General features: G+C 57.5%; 5 protein-coding genes across 5 annotated transcripts; 1 reads left to right on the top strand and 4 right to left on the bottom strand.

Moving 5' to 3' along the window:
- Positions 1 to 465: 465 nt before the first annotated feature.
- On the bottom strand, positions 466 to 5,741 carry BESB_031150 (hydroxyacylglutathione hydrolase; the record flags this gene model as incomplete). Its single annotated transcript, XM_029361783.1, has 9 exons — positions 466 to 585; positions 1,248 to 1,356; positions 2,022 to 2,166; positions 2,673 to 2,780; positions 3,506 to 3,605; positions 4,223 to 4,312; positions 4,679 to 4,724; positions 5,214 to 5,287; positions 5,709 to 5,741. 9 exons carry the CDS (start codon positions 5,739 to 5,741, stop codon positions 466 to 468), a joined length of 825 nt encoding a protein of 274 aa, XP_029215250.1.
- A 3,186-nt stretch (positions 5,742 to 8,927) lies between these two features.
- Positions 8,928 to 12,418, top strand: BESB_031140 (aldo/keto reductase family oxidoreductase; the record flags this gene model as incomplete). The annotated part of the gene is made up of 5 exons (XM_029361782.1): positions 8,928 to 10,029; positions 10,442 to 10,635; positions 10,881 to 11,129; positions 11,633 to 11,761; positions 12,266 to 12,418. The coding sequence occupies 5 exons, from the start codon at positions 8,928 to 8,930 to the stop codon at positions 12,416 to 12,418; spliced, it is 1,827 nt and encodes a 608-aa protein (XP_029215249.1).
- Positions 12,419 to 12,431: 13 nt separating this feature from the next.
- On the bottom strand, positions 12,432 to 13,004 carry BESB_031130 (uncharacterized protein; the record flags this gene model as incomplete). The annotated part of the gene is made up of 1 exon (XM_029361781.1): positions 12,432 to 13,004. One exon carries the CDS (start codon positions 13,002 to 13,004, stop codon positions 12,432 to 12,434), a length of 573 nt encoding a protein of 190 aa, XP_029215248.1.
- Positions 13,005 to 14,420: 1,416 nt separating this feature from the next.
- Positions 14,421 to 15,599, bottom strand: BESB_031120 (uncharacterized protein; the record flags this gene model as incomplete). The annotated part of the gene is made up of 2 exons (XM_029361780.1): positions 14,421 to 14,677; positions 15,116 to 15,599. The coding sequence occupies 2 exons, from the start codon at positions 15,597 to 15,599 to the stop codon at positions 14,421 to 14,423; spliced, it is 741 nt and encodes a 246-aa protein (XP_029215247.1).
- A 1,937-nt stretch (positions 15,600 to 17,536) lies between these two features.
- BESB_031110 (uncharacterized protein) lies at positions 17,537 to 17,975 on the bottom strand (the record flags this gene model as incomplete). Its single annotated transcript, XM_029361779.1, has 2 exons — positions 17,537 to 17,770; positions 17,901 to 17,975. 2 exons carry the CDS (start codon positions 17,973 to 17,975, stop codon positions 17,537 to 17,539), a joined length of 309 nt encoding a protein of 102 aa, XP_029215246.1.
- Positions 17,976 to 19,542: the final 1,567 nt, after the last annotated feature.

The following is a 19,542-nucleotide window of genomic DNA, read 5'->3' as shown; positions in this document are numbered from 1 at the left end:
GCTACAATACGTGGTGGACCCAACCGCTGAGGTCAGGTGCTCTCGCGCAGCCCCCCTAAAGGGCGACGAAGGAAACTTCCTCCAAATCTTTTCAAAAACATGGAGCACGTGGCGCACACACATTGATTTGCATCCTCCGCAGGGGCGTCAGAGTTACGCTGGAGTTGTTCATTCCGCTAGGTATGTATGTATGTATCTCTGTGCGTCAACGGCAGCCTGTGAATATAACGGAACTTCCTTGGCAGGGTTTCTACATCGCATATGGCGCATGCTTACGTTTCGGGTTTATATAAATGCAAACATACGTCCACGGGGTGCGACTCGAAGGCGACTTCCCCGAGTTTCGGTAACAGCTGACTGCCCACACGCTCCACGTAGACAGTCGGAAGTCCACCTCCATGGTTCCGTCTCCACGTTTGCACGCGACGAGATGAGTTCCGCTCTCAGCGCCCCAGGCATCTGCCATCACGAGCGGTTCTTGAGCTCTCTAAGACGCTGCATGGTTTCGACAGTGTCGCCGACGCTCTTCATGGCTTCTTGCACGCTCTTCTCCTCCACACGCATGAAGGGGTTGAACCTCAACTCCTGACACCAGCGACAGTTAATCCACAGAAAAGCTTTACTCTGCAAAAACAGTGCGCGACGACCTGACCACGCTACCGGGGGAAGCCTTCGCACCCGCCGCTGTGCCACGCAGTCCGCCCTCTGCCACGTGCTCTCCTGTTAGTGTGTGAGTCCCCCTACATCTTCGAGTTTCCGAAGTCGTTTTTAAGAAGTCGCGCGATGCTGCCGTTCGTCCCGACACACTCCAGTTCCGCTAAAATGAGAACTGCACTACATCCCAACCGTGCAACGATCTCTGCTATGCAGCTGCGTGATCGAACTCCACAAGAGAGCTCTCGGAGGATGACCCCGCGCGCCCTTCGACAGGGGGTTTGACTTGCTCTGTACGCATGGGCGCCGCGCATGCGAAAGAATGGCGCGCCACGCTCGCGCTGTCGTTCTGCGGAGTGGCGTCTCAGCCACCTCGGCCTCGAAGGAGCAAAGCGTGACCTCTAGACTGCAGAGTGCCTGCTGCCGCGTGGAGACTCGCAGCCATGCTAGAGCTCGCGGTAGCCAGCGGTGCGCCGGTTTGCTACTTCGGTATATGCCTCTGTCGTGCAGCATCGTCTGCGTTTTTGTGGGTGCACCCTGCGACGACGCACGCGAGAACAGGCCGTCTTTTCGAACTCGACGCGGAGGCTTACTTGCTCGATGGTGGAGGGGATCGTGGGCTGCTGGGCCTCCCGCTGCTTCACCGTCCAGTCGTACTTGGCCTTAAGGTCTGCGTTGCCAGGTTCGACTTTTAAAGCAAATCTGCGAGGCACACCGGGACGCCGCGCACGCAGCGACACACTGAGAAGCGCTCTGCCAAACCCACGCCGCAGGCTCTCGCCCGCGACGACACACAGTGAATTCCACGCACGTGTCTGAAGGGGTACCAATGCATACACACATGCGCATCTGCTCAATCAAACGAGAGAGCGAGACCCGACACATCCATCCACGCGCGCATGAATACACGTATCCGACTCATACGGAAGCAAGCGAAACGAGCTGCAACCAAGGACGCTACATACCCGCTCGGCAACACAAAAAAGCAAACTGAATTCCGGAAGTTACACGCCACGAGGAGACGCAGACGCCGGACGACATGAGCGCAGCCGAGGGAGCCCTTTTCCTGGGGCGCATCTCTAGCGGAGCTCAAGCACACGCTGCGAAAGGCGCCGCTCTTGACTTCAACTCATGCACGGGGCGGCCGGCTGGCAGAATCCTCTCCTGACCGTAGGACACGACAGGCGCGACGCAGCGAGGGCATGAAGAAGGATCCGCGGCCGTCTCGCGACTGCGGAGAGTCAATTTGTGCATCTAAGTTGCGACTTTCGGCTGTACATTGTAGACGTAACTTCCCGGCTTCGACTCGGGCTCGTCCATCCACGAGACGAAAAAAGCGGAGGCAGAAGACAAACGCACACACTCACTCGAGGTTCGACTTGGTGTATTCGTGCCCGCAGAACACGCGCGTGTTTGCGGGGAGCGGCTTGATGACCTCCAGCAACGCATGGACCATCTGCTGCGCAGTGCCTTCAAAGAAGCGGCCGCACCCGCCCACAAACAGAGTGTCGCCTGTCGCAGCACACAAGCAGCGCATGCAGACTGCTCTGCATCGTCCGGCTCCGGCTTGCTCGGCGCTGCAGGCCCTGTGGGGCCCCCGCTGTGCTCCGACACTCACGCGAGGGAGCGATGCCGACTCGCCTCCGTCGCTACACGCCGCGCAGGCGAAGATGACAGCCCGCGACGACGCGCGAACGCGCCGAGACGGGGAAGAATATCGCTTGCACGTTTCCAACGCGTCGCCAGAAACTCTCCGTACACATCACTCGATATGGAAATACATATGCGCTGGTTCCAGGGCTGGCTGCCAGACCCTGCGATAGGCGAGGCGCCCCCGCGTCTCTGAGGCGCGTGTCGGCAAACGAGAAACAGAGACGCGCGCCGCCTGAGTCGATGCGAACGAAAAAGTTACGCGGGTCCACCTGCACGCGCGGCTCACGCCACACGGATGCGCACGAAGAGGGCATACGCCGCTGAACAAGCAGAAAACTCTGCACCCCTCCGGGCGTCCTGAGTACCTGTGAAAATGATAGGCGCCAGAGAGGGCTGCTTGGGCGACGTGACAAAGTAAAGCACATGCCCGCCCGTGTGGCAGGGCGTGTGCAGGACGCGGATGTGGAGGTCACCTGCGAACGCCGCACGGGACAGACAAATCCGCAGCCTCGAGGGAAAACGCGACGCTCCCCGCGCGCGGACAGACTGCGCCGCGCGTCCCGGACTCTGCGCCTCCAAGGGCAGGAACTAGAAACGCTCAGCGGAGGTGACTGAGACGCGTGACGATAACTACGCAACTATGCATCGAGCAATCGCCCTCGGCGAATGCCCACGTGCGCGCGAGTCCATTGGCGGCGACACAAGCTTTCCCCGCCCGCGTGACACGCGAGGCAGCGTCGCCCGCGCTTGCAGCGTCTACACTCCCCACATCTGCACTGAGGAACAGTGAAGTAAGTCCTTTATCCGGTGTCCGGCGGTGATCGCACTCGTGAGACGCTGCATGCAGCCACCTATTAACGCCCCTTCAAGAAAGAGATGGAAGGCGCCAGAGGACGCACAGGCAGTTCTTTGCCGAACTCTGAGAAGCAAGACAACGGATTCGCCCTTTCCGGCTCAAGCCCCCTCCACAGCGCATGCGCTCTCACGCGAAGCCGTAACCCCGCCACGCTCTGCGCCGTTGCATCTATACATAGACTCATATATAGAGAAATATCTCTACCCATATCTACAAATATACAAATATATATATACATATATATAGCTCCAGAGAGTGCAGCAGGTGCCTCTGGCATCCGCGTGCGTCCTTCTTCGAGCTGAACGGGTGCCGAGAAAAGAAGACGCCAGTCTCTCTCCTCACCGAGTGACAGCATATCGCCGTCGCGGACGGTCTTCTTGACGCCCGGAGTCTCCTCGTAGCCGCTACCCACCATCTCGAGATCGGGCCGCTTCTGCGACAGCTGGACATTGCCGCCTGCGGACACGCAGAGGGGGATACAGCGCCCGCACGAACCGTGGCGCCACGCAGCCTCCGCGGAAGCAGAAAAACCGGGACGCAGCGAGGACACACGCCAAGGGGAGGCAAGAGGACCGTGCAGCCGAGGCGTGCGAAGCGGGAGCGGCGCGAAACAGGCACAGCGGAGAAGAACGCGAAGAGCATCTTCTCGATGCCTCTTCAGACCACAGAGAAATAGATGAAGACAGATATAGACAGAGAGAGAAAGATAGCGATAGAGACTCATAGACAGGTTTACACAGACGGGTAGACATCGATATGGATAGAGATTTAGTGACAGATAGGTAGACAGATAGACAGAGAGATACAGAGAGACAGATACATATAGGTAGAGATAGATGGAGACTGAACTAGCTAGAGATCAATAGATAGACAGATAGATAGAAACCTAAAACCTAAACACTATAAAAGAAAAGATACAGACACAGTTAGACAGACACAGATAGACAGGTAGACAAATAGATACAGATAGATAGGTATAGACAGATTGGTAGATAGATACACAGATCCAGCGCGGAAAACAGAAACGAGGGAAGCGCGGAGCCACTGTTAGGCGAAGACGCTCGGTGACCCGCCTGAGTGGTCAAGGTGCTTGTGGGTGCAGAGACACATCTTCAGCTCGGCGCCCGCGGCCTGGGCGGCTTTCAGAACCTGCGAGGAGGCGCAACGCAGACACGCACGTGCGCACAGAGTAGCAGGAAAACGGAAGGGCCTCAGAACACACCTCGAACACGACCCAGACGAGCCGACGGAGCAGGCACTCGCGCGGAGGCATCGCTGAAACTGAGCAGCCGAAGACGCGGGCGGAAAGGAACTCTTGACGGGCCGAGAGAGAGGGTCGATGAAGGCAGTTTTCGCTGCGCGGAGAAGAATGGAGAGTCACGCGGCCTGCTGGGGCGGCGGGGATGATTTCGACAGAGGGGCGTACATGCAGACGCCAGACACAGCAGCGCGACACCCGAGAATGATTCATCGACGAGAGAAGGAGAAGCCAACTCGCCACGCCGACCGACTCACTTTCTCCGGTTCGGCGGGGTCTATGCATGCAGCGGCCTTCGTCGCCCTGAGGAGACGCGCACAGTCAAAATCAAAGCGCACACAAATTCGCCCCAACAGCAGATATCTGACGCACACCGCCCAGGAGGTTAACAGAACGTGGTGAGTAGATGCCTAGAGGCACACACGTCGACAGACAGACGCGGCGAGGGCAAGGTGGGCAGAAATAAGCGAGAAAGGTGTTCACGCTTCAAACCCGGCACACAGCCGCGGAAGTCGAGAGGCGCTTCCAACGCGCATGCTTGGGGGAGGAGCGTCGAGTACTAAACTGGAACGAAAACCGCTCAAGACGCACAAAGCCGCCAGCTGCCCGCCTCCGCAGCTCCCATTTCTGGTATACATCCAGGCGCACACCCGTCTGCATGAAAGCGCTCAAGAATGTCAAAGTATCGATACGGAGAGATACGTCAGTCCGCAAAAGTCCACATGCATCTGCGCACCTGGAATCCCCTCTCTTATCTCTTTGGCGGCTAAATGCGAAGTCTCTTCGTCTCACCTGTCGATAAGCAGATACGCGTAATTATCCGAGAGCGTCGGGACGAGCACGACGTCCGCGACTTGCTGCGGATCCTGGGAGAAAAACAAAGGCGTGACAAGAGGCAACACGTGGCAGCCCCACGCTCAGTGCGGCCTTGTGGAGGCGGGCGACCTCTAGCGGAGCAAACGGCGCAGAAGAAGAGGCAGGACCGTCGCCCCCCGGTCGAGGGGAGAGCAGAGAGGAAAAGCAGTACCACCCAGAAGACGGAACGCGAGACACACACACGCGCGGCAGCTCGTGACGTGACGACGCCAAAAGTGAAGGGGGCGGGCACAGCAGACGAGGGCGGAGAAAAATCTGTGGAGGTACCCGAGAAGGCAATCCTTGGAAACCACACGAGCCACGCACCAAGTCACCCCTCAGAGACTGTCCATGTTGACTATATATATGCGCGCTATTCAGTGGTATATATGAAAATTTACTGCTCCAGCGAAAACGACTGGGAGAGCTCACTTTGGGGTCAAAACCTCCCATGTAGGCTGCCATTTTGTTGAGTTTCGACGGATGAGCAGAGGAGAAGGACCGAGAGGCAACCTGCAGCGCTCGCGTGGTGTCGAGACAAGAAGCGGGGAAATTTCCTCCTGAAGTCGCACATGCAGAGACAGCGGAGAGTCTTCGCGGATGGATCTCTGGATCTAGCGAATGGAGAAACGAAGCCGGGCGGGTGGCCTTAAACGCCCCCGCGGGTCGAGCAAACGCAGCAGCCGCAGCGCTGGTCGACAGAGGCCGAGCCCCCGTTGGGAGAAAGAGAGAAGAACAGAAGAGAAGAAACACCGGTTTCGCGGGCTGAGGCGACATGACAAAAGTGGAGCATACAGCGCGGCGGGACCCTCGCCTCGGGAGGTGTACACACACACTCGAAGTCAGTCGTCGAGACTTGGCTCGACGCAGAGGAAGGAGTGAAACGGATAAAGAAACAAAGGACGAGAGGACACGGCGCGCGATTGAGGCGCGAGAGGAAAACAATTACCCTTTAATAAAACACTAGAACGGAAGACTGACTACGAAAAATGCCGAAAAACCTCTCGTCGTGAGGGAGCACCCAATCAGCGGTGGAAGATCAGACACACCTGCGCAAAACTCTTTCCCAAGAACCGCACCCAGTCGTTGCCCACGCAGAGATGCATCCTTTGCCTTCTGTAGAAAACAAAACGCGTGGAACTTTGCGGAAACAATGACCCACCTCGTTTTTGTGTCGGTAGACGCGCGCCCGTTGAGCTTGTTTTTTTTAAATGAACCGCCGCCGGTGGGACTTTCCCCAAGGCACGCGACCTCTCTACGCTGAAGTCGCTCAAAAAGTAGGCTCGATCGCGCGCGAGGCGAGCTGGGGGGAGTCTGTTGGCGCTGAAGCTTGTCCTTCCCCCACGAAATCCGACTAATTCGATGCTGTCCGGACTATGTACTTCACGCCAAATGTCTTCCGCAGGAACCACTCTGCCTGGATCGTCACTGCTAGATCCGAGGCACTCGGTACGTCAGGCAGCAGAGAGTCTACGCTCAAAGACTCTACGAGTCAAAGATCCCTCGAACCCTTCGTCTTGTCGCCCCCAGCGCCCTCCGTGTGCTGTGTGTTGCTTTGTGTTGTTTTTCTCTGTTTAACCCGCTGCGGCGCCTTCACAAGCATCGCTCTGTCGTTTTTCGCATCGCATTTTCGTTTTGAAGTCTCTGGACTAGGTGCCTCTGACTCCAGTTCTGCAGCAGAGAACGACCTCGTTCTCGAGACTCAGCCGCGGTGGGGGTGTATTCACGACTACGCGTTGCGTTCGTCCGCACTTTTCCGAAAGGGAAGATATCACGACTTCGCAGCACAAGTAGCCCATCTGAACGAAACACTCGAAAACAGATCTTTGCCTCGCCGACCATTTTCATGAAGACCGTTGAAAGCTGGTACGGTTGCATGCGGCGAACTGGATGCTCTGATCCCACGAAGTCCGCGTGGCGGTCGTGCGAACCTGCTGAGAACTGTTGGGGATCTACCAGCTGCCCTAGACAGAAACTGCTGGGTTTTCCATCATCGACCTTTGGAGCCCCATACCTCGTTGCTCGCCTCCAAATAAAATTTTCCCTCCAGCGCCCGGCAGCAAGCATCTATGCCTCTCATTCGTGCATGCTTTTGACTCTTCGAACCAGATCCGCCGAGAGTCCCCCCTGTTTCCGTTCTAGGAGCCAGCTTATCACAGATTATGTCTCTGTTCTCCTCCGTGTGTTACTTATTGCACGCGGCGCCCGCATCCTAGCACAGTAGGTAGCGGTGGCGGTGTTGCCGTCCCCCGCTTCCGCTACTCGGGGTACGCTGCCTAACGCCGTCAGCAGAGCCTCGTAAACACACCAGTGCATATCTCGTCATCGTCGCACCCTGGTGTGAGAAAAACACCCAGACGAGAAATCAGGGACGCCGGGTCGCTCACAGTGCCTTCAAATCTACATGCAGCGTCAAAGCGCAACACAGAGGCCTGTCTTAAGCATCATGCGCCGCGAGGGGGGCAGCTACAGACATGCCTGCGCGAGCTGGTTGCAGCACAGAGTCACCACAAATTGCTTAACCCCCGGAGGCCGCGATGTCCACGTTCGTAGGATACTTTCAGAGGAACACCCGTGGACGCTTTCGCACGCAAGAGGGAGGCCTCTGCAGCGGATACACAACGGCTGCCGAAATGTTTCGTAGGATTTCGTGGTTTGAAGGTAAAAGGCGCTGCACATGCCTGCATGTCCGAACACTCTTCGGTGACGGGGTCACGTGGCTAATGCTGCTCAAAACCCGGCGCAGATCCCCGACTCTGAGACCCAGCTCTCTGATACCTCTTCACAGCCCTTAGAATCTAAGGCAATCCGCATTGGCACGCAGAAACACGTATACGACCCCCTGGACTCGTACCCTCGTTCACCATTCACAATACGCGGTGGAAACTAAGGCGGGAAAAGTGAGGCCGTCTTCAAAGTTTCCCCATTCCAGGAGGAGCAGGGCATCGAGTGAAACCCGCCTGTTTCACAAATGATGCGTTGGGCCCACATTCTGCGTAACAGAGCAGAAGGGCTCCACGAGCTCTGACATCCGCAGATATCTGAACGAAGAGTCTTTCGGCCTGCCACAGATGCTGACCCAGATAGTTCTCCTTTTCTCCCCGGGGAAGGCGCGAAACTGTGTCCTCGTAAGCTCGAACAATTTATTTCTCACCTCATTGCCTGCATCCTCCCTCAACCCAGCCACTTCCTCGTGTTTGCTAGGCAAAAGTAGTATCGCCCACCGCCGCTGCAAGAAACACGTGACCTGCTGTGTACGTATACATGTGTCCGCTGAGCACCTTTTCCTCAGAATTGCTTTCTGTGGGGTTTGGGGAATGAACAAGAGATTCCAGGTGTCTTTCTTCGATTTCCCCCCGGTGCAGAGCTCTCCCGAAAGTCTTGCGTCGCCTTTCTGCTCAGCGAGACCACCAGGCTAGCGCGTAGTCGCGAGGACCCGCGTGTGGTGTTGGGGAGAAAACGGGGGGGCGTAGATCGATCGGTTTTTGGCTTTTGTAGGAGTTTCACTTCTGTTTCGAGCTTTTTGCTCCTCTGAAGTCTTCCTTCTCTCCCTTTTCAACTGTCGGATGACAGCTAGCCAGGGTTCTGAGTCTGTACAGTGGCTGTCTCTGCCGAGTTGTCTCATCTTGTCTCGTCATCGGCTCTGCGGGCATGACGGCCTGCCACAGCGTCGCCGCGAGGCGACTTCCTCGCGCTAGCCCTCGTCATCTCTCAGCCGCAAGCCGGTGTTATGTTCCTCTCGTTTTTTCCCTTTTTCTGCTTCTAATTTCTCTTTTGAAGGCCACTCTCCTCAGCGTGTTTCACGCCCTTGCCTCCCTCGGCGTCGCGATCTCGCTTCCTCTGGTCGGCCCTTCACTCGCGCCATCGAGGTCACTCGCGCTTTCTCCTCGGCGGCATCGACTTGCCCTGCCCCCAACCTTGCTTCGCTCGCTTTCCTCTCTTCTCCCGCAGCTTCCTCCTTCGCCTTCCCCCCCCTCAGCCCTGCCTTCCGCGGACCTTTTCTCCGTTCCCCTGCCTCTCCCCGCGGCCTCGCCGAGCGGCTGCCGCCCGGCGTGTGCGCTCGAGGCAGCGTGCCCTTCTCTCCTCGTTGGCCGCTCGCCCCTTTCCGCCTCGCCCCTCCTCTACGTTCTTCCGCTCTGTCTGCTGCTTTCCTGCTTCTCGCTTCTGTCGGCGGCTGCGCGCGTCGAGACAGCGGAGCCGCGGCGGCCTCTGCATCCCTCCATCGCAGAAGCGCTGGGTTCAGTCCCGCCAGTCAAGTTCGTCTTTTGCGTCACACTTTCCGCTTTCCTCGCGGTCGCTGTCGTGGCCTCTCTGGGAAGGGCTATCCGGCCTGCGGAGATGTTTCGTTTGCCGCCTCTCTCGCGGTCGCTCTTCCTTCCTGCCTACCCTTCCATCCTGCCGCTGCTGCCTCTGGGCAGGACCTCCGCACGCGGCCGCCGGATTCACCGCCACCACAAGTCAAGCGTGCATACACTCCCCTGCTCGCCTCCCTCTGCACTCGGGCGCCGCGCCTTCACGAGCGAAGCGGCTGACCTGTCAAGCATGGCGAGCCGCGAAGAAGGTACGGCGCCTGTCGAGGCGCCCGACAGCAGAGAAACCCGCAGCGGCCTCCAGGCTGAAGGCGAAGGCGAAAGAGCCAGGCGCGCCGGTGTGGAGATCCCTCGACTGCTTTACGGCACAGCTTGGAAGAAGGACAACACAGAAAAACTCGTCAAAAACGCCCTCTTTGCCGGGTTCACCGGCATCGACACAGGTGCGAACAGAAAGGGAAGTCAATGGAGGAAGTTCAACTCATGCCCTCCGCGCGGGCTTTGCAAGCTTGTAGAGATACAGGGTCATCTAGCCCAGAAGCCCACACACGTGGATACACACGTGTAACTATATAGATAACTGCATACATATATATATAGATATAGATACATAGATATAGATATGGGTACACGTGTATTTCCGCAGCTATATACGAGGCCTGAACCGCGGCGGAGCGTGAGAAGCTGTCGCCTCTTCGGTTAGTCGGGAAGCGTCACCGGCCGTCCCCGTGTGTCGCCGTCCCCTCTTCGCGGGTTTCTTCGCCGCTCTCCTCTCTCCTGCCTTTGAATCACGGCGTCGACGCCCGCCCAGAGTGTTTGCGTTGGCGTCTCTCCTCTCGCACGTTTGCGATGCAGCGTGCCAGCCGAAGCACTACGACGAGGCGGGCGTTGGTCGAGGCCTGCAGGCGTTTCTGCGCGAGAAGAGTCTGCCGCGGAGCTCGCTGTTCATCCAGACCAAATTCACTCCCATCGACGGCCAGGACCCCAGGAAGCCGCTGCCCTACGACCCGCACGCGCCGGTGTCCGAGCAAGTCCAGCAGTCGCTTCAGGTGAGAGAAAACACGAAGGCGAAAGAACCTTCGCGGCCGCGCAGCCTCCCCACCGCTGCGCCTAGCCCTTCGACGCGTCGCTGCTGCCCGCCCGGCGCCGACATCCCCGACGCGCGCCTCAGAGCCCTACGGCCTCATGTGCGAGTGCGGCACCCAGCAGCAGCGGACTGCATCGCCAAGCCTTCTGCGCCTCTGTCGCGGGTTTGAGGCTCCGCCGGCCCGCGTGGTGTGTGTGTGTGGTGCAGACGTCGCTGGCGAACCTGCAGGTGGAGTATTTGGACAGCGTGCTTCTTCACTCGCCGATGCGGACGGCGGAGGAGACTCTCGAGGCGTGGCGGGCGCTGGAGGCCGCTGTTGACGAGCGCCGCGTGCGGCTCATCGGCCTCAGCAACTGCTACGACGTCGTCACGCTGCGCAAACTCTACGTGGCAGCCCGCCACAAACCGAGGCTCCTTCAGAACCGATTCTACGCCGACACCGGATACGACAAAGAGGTATTGCCCGAGAGTCGCTGCGGAAGGGACGGGGGGGGGGGGGGGGGGGGGGGGGGGGGGGGGGGGGGAGGGGGGCTTGTAGCGTGCGGCGGGCCGCGACACGGAGACCTGAGGCTTGTCGCTCCTAGCAGGCGAGTATTCCTGTGACGACAGGTATTCGATTTGCAGACCTAAGTATACCTTGTATACGACCATCTCGCACCCGAGTCTATCAATTCATCCATCCTACCTATACATTTATGTGTATAGGTAGTATATGTGTATATATATATGTATATGCCGCATACGCGCATGGAGAGGAGGGCATGCGAATGTGTAGCCTTCGATCCGTGAGGGCGTGTGCGTTTGCACCGGGGATCGCGGGCACGTGGCGAGCGTTTCTGCGTCTAGGCAGTCAGCGTGCGAGGCGCGCCGACCGCCAGGGCGAGTGGTGACAAGTTGAGCCCCTGTGGCGCAGCGCGCGCCTGAGTTTTGCGTCTTGCCGGCTGTTGTGTGTCTCCCAGATTCGCGAGTTCTGCGATGGACACGGCGTGGTGTATGAGGCCTTTTGGACTCTGACGGCGAATCCGCATATGCTGCGCTCAGCCGCAGTCCGCAGCGCAGCCACACGCTTCAACTGCACGCCAGCTCAGGTGAGAAGGAAGCAAAAGATGAGCGCCGCGGCTGCGGAGCTGCTCCAATGCATAGGATGATGTGAGTCACGCTCCTCTTTTCTCCGTTAGCATAATCTCAGACCGCCAGAAGCCATGGGATCTGTATTGTATAACCGGAAATTGGACCGAACCTGAGTCGGATACAAGACGAGGTGTGCCCGGAATAGTCTCGTGGAAAGTGGTCTGTTTTCGAAACCATGCTAGCACAGCAGAACTTTGTTGAATACCTCCACATTAAAACGAGCGCAGGCATACCCGCGGTTTTCCGCGTATCTTTCGAGGCGCGTGTGCTGCATCTCGCCGGTCGCTTTCGTCGTTACCTCCTCCTGTGCCTCTGTCTGTGCCTCCTGGCTCAGGGGTCGTGAGTGTCTCTTTCTGTACTGTGGGGGTTTCACATATCTGCTGGGTGCCGCTGAGCCTCATGCATCTACTTCTCTAGCCACTGCGTTCCTCCCCTCTGTCGTCTCCGCTTCCTGTCCCCAGGCGTGGTTCCGCTACTTGCTGGAGAAAGGCATCGTCGTGCTCACCGGGACGACCTCAGAGCAGCACATGCGCGAGGACTTGGAAGTTCTCAGCCTGGACTTCTCGCGCCAGAGCTTCGAGGCGATTGACCGAGAAGTCGAGCTGTACGCCTGAGCGGCGACGCGACTCAGGGGAGGCCGCCGAACCCGAAAAACACAACTCGGAGATGCCGAGGCAGCAGGCCGAGATGCGCAGACGGCCGCGCCGAGGGCTCGCCGCTTGACGCCCGCTGCGATTTCGCTCGCGAAGCTGAGGAAGGCAAGCTGGGGACGCGGCGGCGGAGAGCGAGGAGAGACTCGCCGCCCCGAAAGACGAAGGACGCGCTCTCCGTGCGCAGGCTTCGGCCGCCGACGGGGTGCTTCCACGTGAGCGAAAATGAGCCAAGAGACTGCTGTGAAGTCGCTCGGAGTGCGCGCACCTGAATTTGCGGCATGGGAGCGAGGGCGAGAAGGTCGATCCAGACCCCGAGTGCTGACTTTTCGAAGGCCTTCAGACTTATAAAAAGAACAGCGAGAGAACATCGGGAGACGTGCGAAGAAGAATGAAAGCTCAAGAAGAGTGAGGGAGCGTCCTCCGCGGAGTCATCTTCGTGGCTCACGGTGTTCGCGGTTCGTCGCCTTCTCCGCTTGTTGCAGCGCGCGTCTTGCTCCGCTTTCTTCTTCTTCTTTTGACCTCGGTCACTGACTCTCCTCATCTCCATCCCGAGATGCCCAATCTCGATTTGCCTCTAAAGTCGCCTCCTAATGGCTTTAAGATGGTGCTCCTGTATGTGCGTTGCGTGGCATTATATATATATATATATATATGTTTGTGTGGATGTATGTGTACGGGCGCCGCTGTCACTGGCGAGGAGGGTCGCCTCTCAGTATGGAGTCGGCAAAGTCGCAGGCGCGTGGCCGCGCACGTGGAATTTTTCCTTTTTTTTCCGTCGAATGCAGTCTGTGTCTGCATGTGGGCATCTGCGCTGCCGCAGGCTCGCGCATGCACAGAGATTGGAAGACACGCAGGTCGAGGTAGGGGAAACGTTTGTCCATTTCACTTTTTTCTGATAGCGGTGCAGCCGGTGAAAGCAGAGTAGCAGGCTGCGTGAACAGAAATGAAAGCGGATTTCGTTTTTGCCCCGGAGACGCCAGATCGACGCAGCGCGAGGCCAGTAGCTAGGACTCCTTGCTCGCGGGGTTACAGCAAAGATATAAATCTGTCGCATCGGGGTTCGGGAGGCTTTTGCGCGTATACATGTATAATCTCGCAAATAAGTATACCTGCACTTTTATACGGAAATATTTGCATGTGGCGAGCGCGTAGCCAAGGCGTAGGGACGCCCGACGTCTACGTACCGTGGCGCACAGCGTTAGGAAGTGTGTCGCTTGAGCAGCAAATCCGTCCATGTCGCGATGAGAGTGGAACCGCCGAGAGCTTGTGCTTCGTGTTTCGCGCGCATGCGGCTACAGTCTCCAACTTGGTGTCGCTCCGTATGGCACTACACGCCTCCGCATGCTTATTTTCCTCTGGGTAACGAGCGAACACCGACGCTGGCGCCGCTGCCGACAGCGGGCACTCCCGAAACGTCTGCTTCCCCGCAGAGCACCGAAATGAAGAAGCGCAATACGCAGCTGAAGTGTGCGAGGCGCCGCCCCGCATCGTTCCTGGCGACCGCCCGCCTTCTGCGGACATCTTTTTTCGCGTTTTCTGCGTAACAGCGAACGCAAAGAAGCGGGCAGCGAGGCTGTGCCTCGTGTGTAAGACGAGGCGAAGCAGCGTGACGTTTCAGAGTTTAGGGTTGAGAGAGAGAGGGAGTCGAAGAGACAAGTAGGGGTGCACTCGAGCCAGGGTAGGAAGTAGGCGACAGCAAGACATAGCAGCACCCGCAGCGTATCGGAAAGATGAAAAGCGAGGCGAGCCGGACAGAAGCGGAAGCGAGTGCAGAGGTCGGCATTCCTTGACGCACGAAAAAGAACCTTGCAGACTCTTTCAGGAGCCGCAGCTTGGGACATCCAGCGGATTCGAGCCGCGGAAACACACAAGCGACCGCTGCTCCTTTTCTTCAACGTGCATTTCCGCTGTTGTTTCTCTCTGCGCGTCAGTTCTTGCATGTCTGCGTCACCGTTTCCTCATTTCATCTCTTCTTCTGCCGCGTCAACCTCTCGCGGGAGACGACGGGGCGCTTGTGTCTGCGCAAATCCATCTGCGCGGCCATCCAGTCTGTCATCTCTTGAGCGGTGTTTTCTCTCTCTTCTTTGACGGAGACTCGCGCCGCTCCATTGGCTCGTTTCTGCCCTCTGGGCGCCGCCTCAGCCTCCACTCGCCTTGCCTTGCTGGGCGTCTCGTCGAGCGCCGCCGTCACGCCTCGCAGAATGCGGCGGTTGACTGGGTCTGAGAAGAAAACGAGCAGCATGCGAACCTCAAAAAGACGCAGATCTTCGCATGAGCGAACAACAGGAACGACAAACGCCAGGAGGGATGCGACTTTGCTCCAAACATTCATCGTCATCGGCATTTCTAGCGACCTGAGAAACACCTCTGCCCGGGCGTAGGCGCCGCCGGCCCGAAGTGTCGCCCGTGAGGCATGCGAGTGAGAAGCGCAGTCTGTAAAGCCCCCGAATTTTCCTGCTTTGTCTCTAGACGCATCCTCAGATGCAGCGAGAAACGTTTGAAACGCAAAGCCAAACCCTTTGTGCCGTCCGTTTTTCTCTTTCTTCGGTCTGCCCGGCTCGCCAAAGTCCCAAAATGTCTCGCATTTCATGTCACTCTCCGCGCAGGCTGCTGTATCGCGGTTCGCCGCACACGGCTACCGCTGCTTCTTCTCCTCACCCTTCCAGAAGACCTTTTTTTTGTTGTCGCCCTGCCGGCGGCCGCTGCGTTCTTCATAGCCTGCAGAGGGGACGTCCAGCAGTTGTATTTGTCTCTTTTGCTTCTTCTCTGCGTAGCTGTTGCGGGGGGGAGAGGGCAAGGCGCCGGCCCCATCTTCCGCTGCCGCGTCTTCCGCGCGCGATGACGCTGCGTCTGCGGGCACCGAGGCGCCTACACTCGCATCCGCGGCAGCAGATCCGGAGGCGGAGAGCGCCTCCGCCTCCGCCTCCGCGCCCGCTTCGACTTCGTCGTCATCCCAGTCCGGAAGCGAAAGATCGGCGCGCACAAAGGGCCGCGCGTTCCGCTTTCCCTTCTCGTCTACGGTTTGTCTGCCGCGGGCAGCCTTCCTCTGTGTCGGGTTTTCGCCGGCGCCGCGCATGCGCTTCTTGGCAAGCCCCGCGGCGACACGCGGGCTCCGGCCCGCAGGGAGCGAGTCTGTCGCCATCCTCGGGCGTCCGCTGGGGGTGAGACGAATGGAAGTCGTGACGCTGCGTGGTTTTGAAACTAGCGCAGACACTCCACCCCAAGACCGAGCAGAGCCTTGTGCAAGAACTTCCGCGAGGGAGCCGGCCGTCACGCAGGACGCGCGCGGAGAGGCGGTCGCACTGAACCACCGGCCACGAGCCGCGCGAAAACAGACTTTTGCAGAGACGGACGAAGGAGAGAAGACACAGAATTTCTGGAGACCCTAGAACGACTGTCAAGAGTCCGCGCGTGTCGAAGGCATGCGCAACTCCAGGATGACTGAAGCAGGTTTCACATCAATCGCGGATGCTTCCTAGAGGCACCTCTCGATGCCGCAAAGGCGCCGAGAGCTCTTTCAGCGGAAGGGTTGAAGGGTCGCCTCGACGCTGAGCGTGGCGAGATCGCGTACGTGCGCGCCGCTGCGACTTCACAGAGACATCCGAGGAGACTGCTCAGACTACTCGAGGCCTCTCCAGTCCTGCCTCACGAATGTAAAGAAGGGATGCGGTCGAAAACGGGCACGGAAAACCTCGAGACGCGTCTTCGAGTCCACAATACACGACGGAGAGGTCAGGGTCTCGGTCTCATCGGTCGCTACGCGCGATCTCACGGAAGGCCGCGCCAGCATGCAGCTTCCAGCTTGCGTCCGCAGGGGAAGCCAGAAACGCTCAAAATGAGGCCCCACGCGAAACTCACGTGTTATGAGGGAGCAAATGCGGTTTGGCGGCCCAATTTCTAGACGGGAGTGGGATTCGTGAGCTTTTTCGCGCATGCAGCAGCGACAAACCACACGCATGCTCACCTGCGGGAAGATAACCGATGTCGTGACAGTTGAAGACCCCGAAGACGCCTAGTCGCAGACGCCTGAGCTAAGAAAAAGAATTTGCGTCCTCAGGCTCGTTCTCCACTTTTTTCAGACTTCGAGGGTATGTGGCATTCGCCATCTCGCTTCAAAGTCATGCATGCAGATGAATGGAGAAACGTCGGCGTCATTCAGTGTAGGAGGGACGCATCTTTACGTGTGAACGAGCACAGGCACAGTCCATGACGCGACTTAGTGAGTTCGCGCAGACGCACTCCGAATCTAGCCGCTTGACTCAACTGGGCTTCACCTGTGATTCAGGGTCACCGCATGCTGATGAAACCGCGTTCTGTGTTTCACAGAACTCCACGCGGCTATGTTCTCACATCTTGGACGGAAAAGTAACTGTACACTGGATTCCCCATCCCAAATGAAGTATCTCGTATGGAGCTCCAGTTGATCGACGGGTCTTAAGTGCTCTCAAAAGAGCTGCCCCGTTGCAGCCAACCAGCCACACACTGCTAAACACCGCTGAACCCCTACCAGGAATACCTCGAGTGACTGGCGGCTCCTGTGTATGGAAAATGGTGACTTGTGTGCCTTCCAGGGCAGCAACGGGACTAATATCCTGCCTTTGGAAACGATGCAGCTCTCGCCTATTCTACCTGAAGGACCGAGGTGAAAGAAGCATCTTTAACAAAGGTCCAGAACGGGTCAGTCTTTACCTACTGAGCAAGTCGCTGGCGTGTGTGCGTCCTTAAGGCGACTGTGGAATCGAGGCACAACTGAGTACATAACACAAATACTCACTCAGCGCGACACTAGTCGCAGGCGAAAGGCGTAATGTTCTGTTGCTGCTGGAATCGATACCAGCACCGGATGGCTATATTTTGGGAAAATGATCCGTCAGCCACAGCTGTAGGTGCTTTGTGGTGTTCCACACCGGAAGGAAGATGGCCTAAAAATTTAAGTGGAGGAAACCCGTACAGCGGCGGGAGTGCCCGACATGTGAGTCCTTGTTGCGGTTTGAAATACGCGGCAGTAGCATTTCTTCACATGACTGAGCAATTCAAATCATGCCACTGTGACGGGACTAACACGCGTTAGTAGGTTGTTTACCAACGGCCCCAGCGGCGGTGACCCCAGCCGTAGTAAGAGGGGTATCCGTATCCATAGTAGCTTGGGTATCCATAGCCATAACCGTAGTAAGGGTAGCCGTAGCCGTAGCCGTAGCCGCCGCGGAAGCGTCTACCCATCTTCCGCTCAGAATGCTCAGCTTCATCTGCGGCTTCCTTCATCATCTCGTCGATTTCTTCTGCCATTTTGCCATCGGCTTCGGGCTCCTCCATCTGGAAGCAGAACAAACGAAGCGAGACGTTCAGAATAGGTTACCTCGCTAACCCAAGGTCCGCAGCCTTTGCCGCATCAGCATCCTCAGCACCGCCACAAAGCCGCATGCTGCCCAACGCTAGAACCTACCATCTGCCCTTGAACTGCTCCCACCATCACCAGGATGAAGGCGAGGAAGAGAAAGATGTGGGCAAGGAACTTCATTTTGGCTTCGATTGTGTCTGAAAGCAGAACACATCGCACACAAACGTATCCGATATCGAGCTCGAGATGCGCGTTTTACGCTCCGGAGGAGGCGTCGTTCGTAGCATATGCCATGGGCGAAGCAGCAGGTTCAGGCTCTTCTCACTTGGGTACGCAAGCTGTCGGTCTGTCGTGAAGCCGCTGGTGAATTCTTTTGTCGGAGGAGGGGAAGAAACCTGATGAGGAAGGAATCAATTTATGAAAGAACTGAATGCACTGCGACTCCTTGCACCCTTTGTCGAGGGTGCAGAGGCCATCGCGTCCAGAGACGCCCGAGCGAGAACATCCCTAAACCAATCAGCTGAGGCCGCAGGACCACTTGTCCAAATTCTGCCGCAAGCGGGGCCGCCCTGAAATTTCCATCTGGTGGCGATAGATTGCAGTTTCTCAGGTTCTGACTTGAGATCACCATACACGCTGGCTTGTCAAAAGCTAGCTTGTATCTCATCTGGGAAACAGACGGCCACAGAATTTCGCTGCCAAGTAAGCGACACTGCAGGATTTGGGCTAGCCGCTATCTGTGGCCTTCGACACCAGTGGAGACTGGTCTTGAACGTCTATCATCGCCTTTGAGGTTTCTTCTCTCATTCATGCAGGGTCAGCACTTGCACACCCGGAACCTTTACATGTACGCGGTAGATGAGAGAAACAGAATAACAGGCAGCAGTTTGCCGAAGTTCAGGGCATGGGACGCATTCCGCGGGTTGTGCGCGTTACAGACGAGCGCAGCCTAGCTGAAATCAAGGGCTTCCTTAGGCTCCCACCAAAGCAGAAAAACAGCCTCCTATTAAAGTGTATTCTGACGCTTTGCATTTTTGAAGTTGTTGCTTTGTGTAGTAGACTATTGAGATTCAGCCGTAATACGTCGCGAGACTTCACTAGCTGCACAGACCGACGTCCAGTATTCGGTGGCCTCGAAAGAAAGCTGTTCAGGTTCGGTACGCGCCCCTCCGTGTATACGGCTGCGCAAGTCGTAGTGAGCAATGAAGAGGTATTGCAGCTGCGAGTTCGTGGTTGGGTTCGCGAGCAACGGGCAAAGGGGCGATATTATGGCTCGTTCCGGTTGAGTCTCTGATATTTCTGCTTCCGAGCCCCCTCTGTTATAGCTGATGTGCCAAGGCCAAAGGCCCAGTCCATCCCGAAGGTTGACGGTGCTCTCTGGAGCTGCCGTATGTCGAGTCAATACGAGGAGGCACAACGACACTCCACTTTGCATGACTGCATGGGCGAATTTCCCTTGGCTCATGTGCAGGGTGAGGCTCAGCATTCCACGGTGTCACCACAACAACGCTGGCGGGGGAACGTGGACATGCACAACCCCGGAGCAAAATCTTACTTGCGCCAGTAAGCAAAGCCACGTTATGGTTCCCCACGAAACACGCAAGTTCACAATGCAACCGAGATCTGCGCTGTGCACTAGATGCCGCGGAACTTTTAGGAATTCCCCAGCGCCAGTGTATGTCAGCAGCTGCCCTTCGTGTCGTTTAACCCCCCCATGACGCCGAGCATCTAAGTGCTTCTGTGTCCT

This window comes from Besnoitia besnoiti, chromosome XIII, assembly GCF_002563875.1.
Source record: "Besnoitia besnoiti strain Bb-Ger1 chromosome XIII, whole genome shotgun sequence".
NCBI lineage: Eukaryota > Apicomplexa > Conoidasida > Eucoccidiorida > Sarcocystidae > Besnoitia > Besnoitia besnoiti.
Note: the sequence above shows the minus strand (reverse complement) of the source record. Positions and strands in the feature narration are given on the sequence as shown.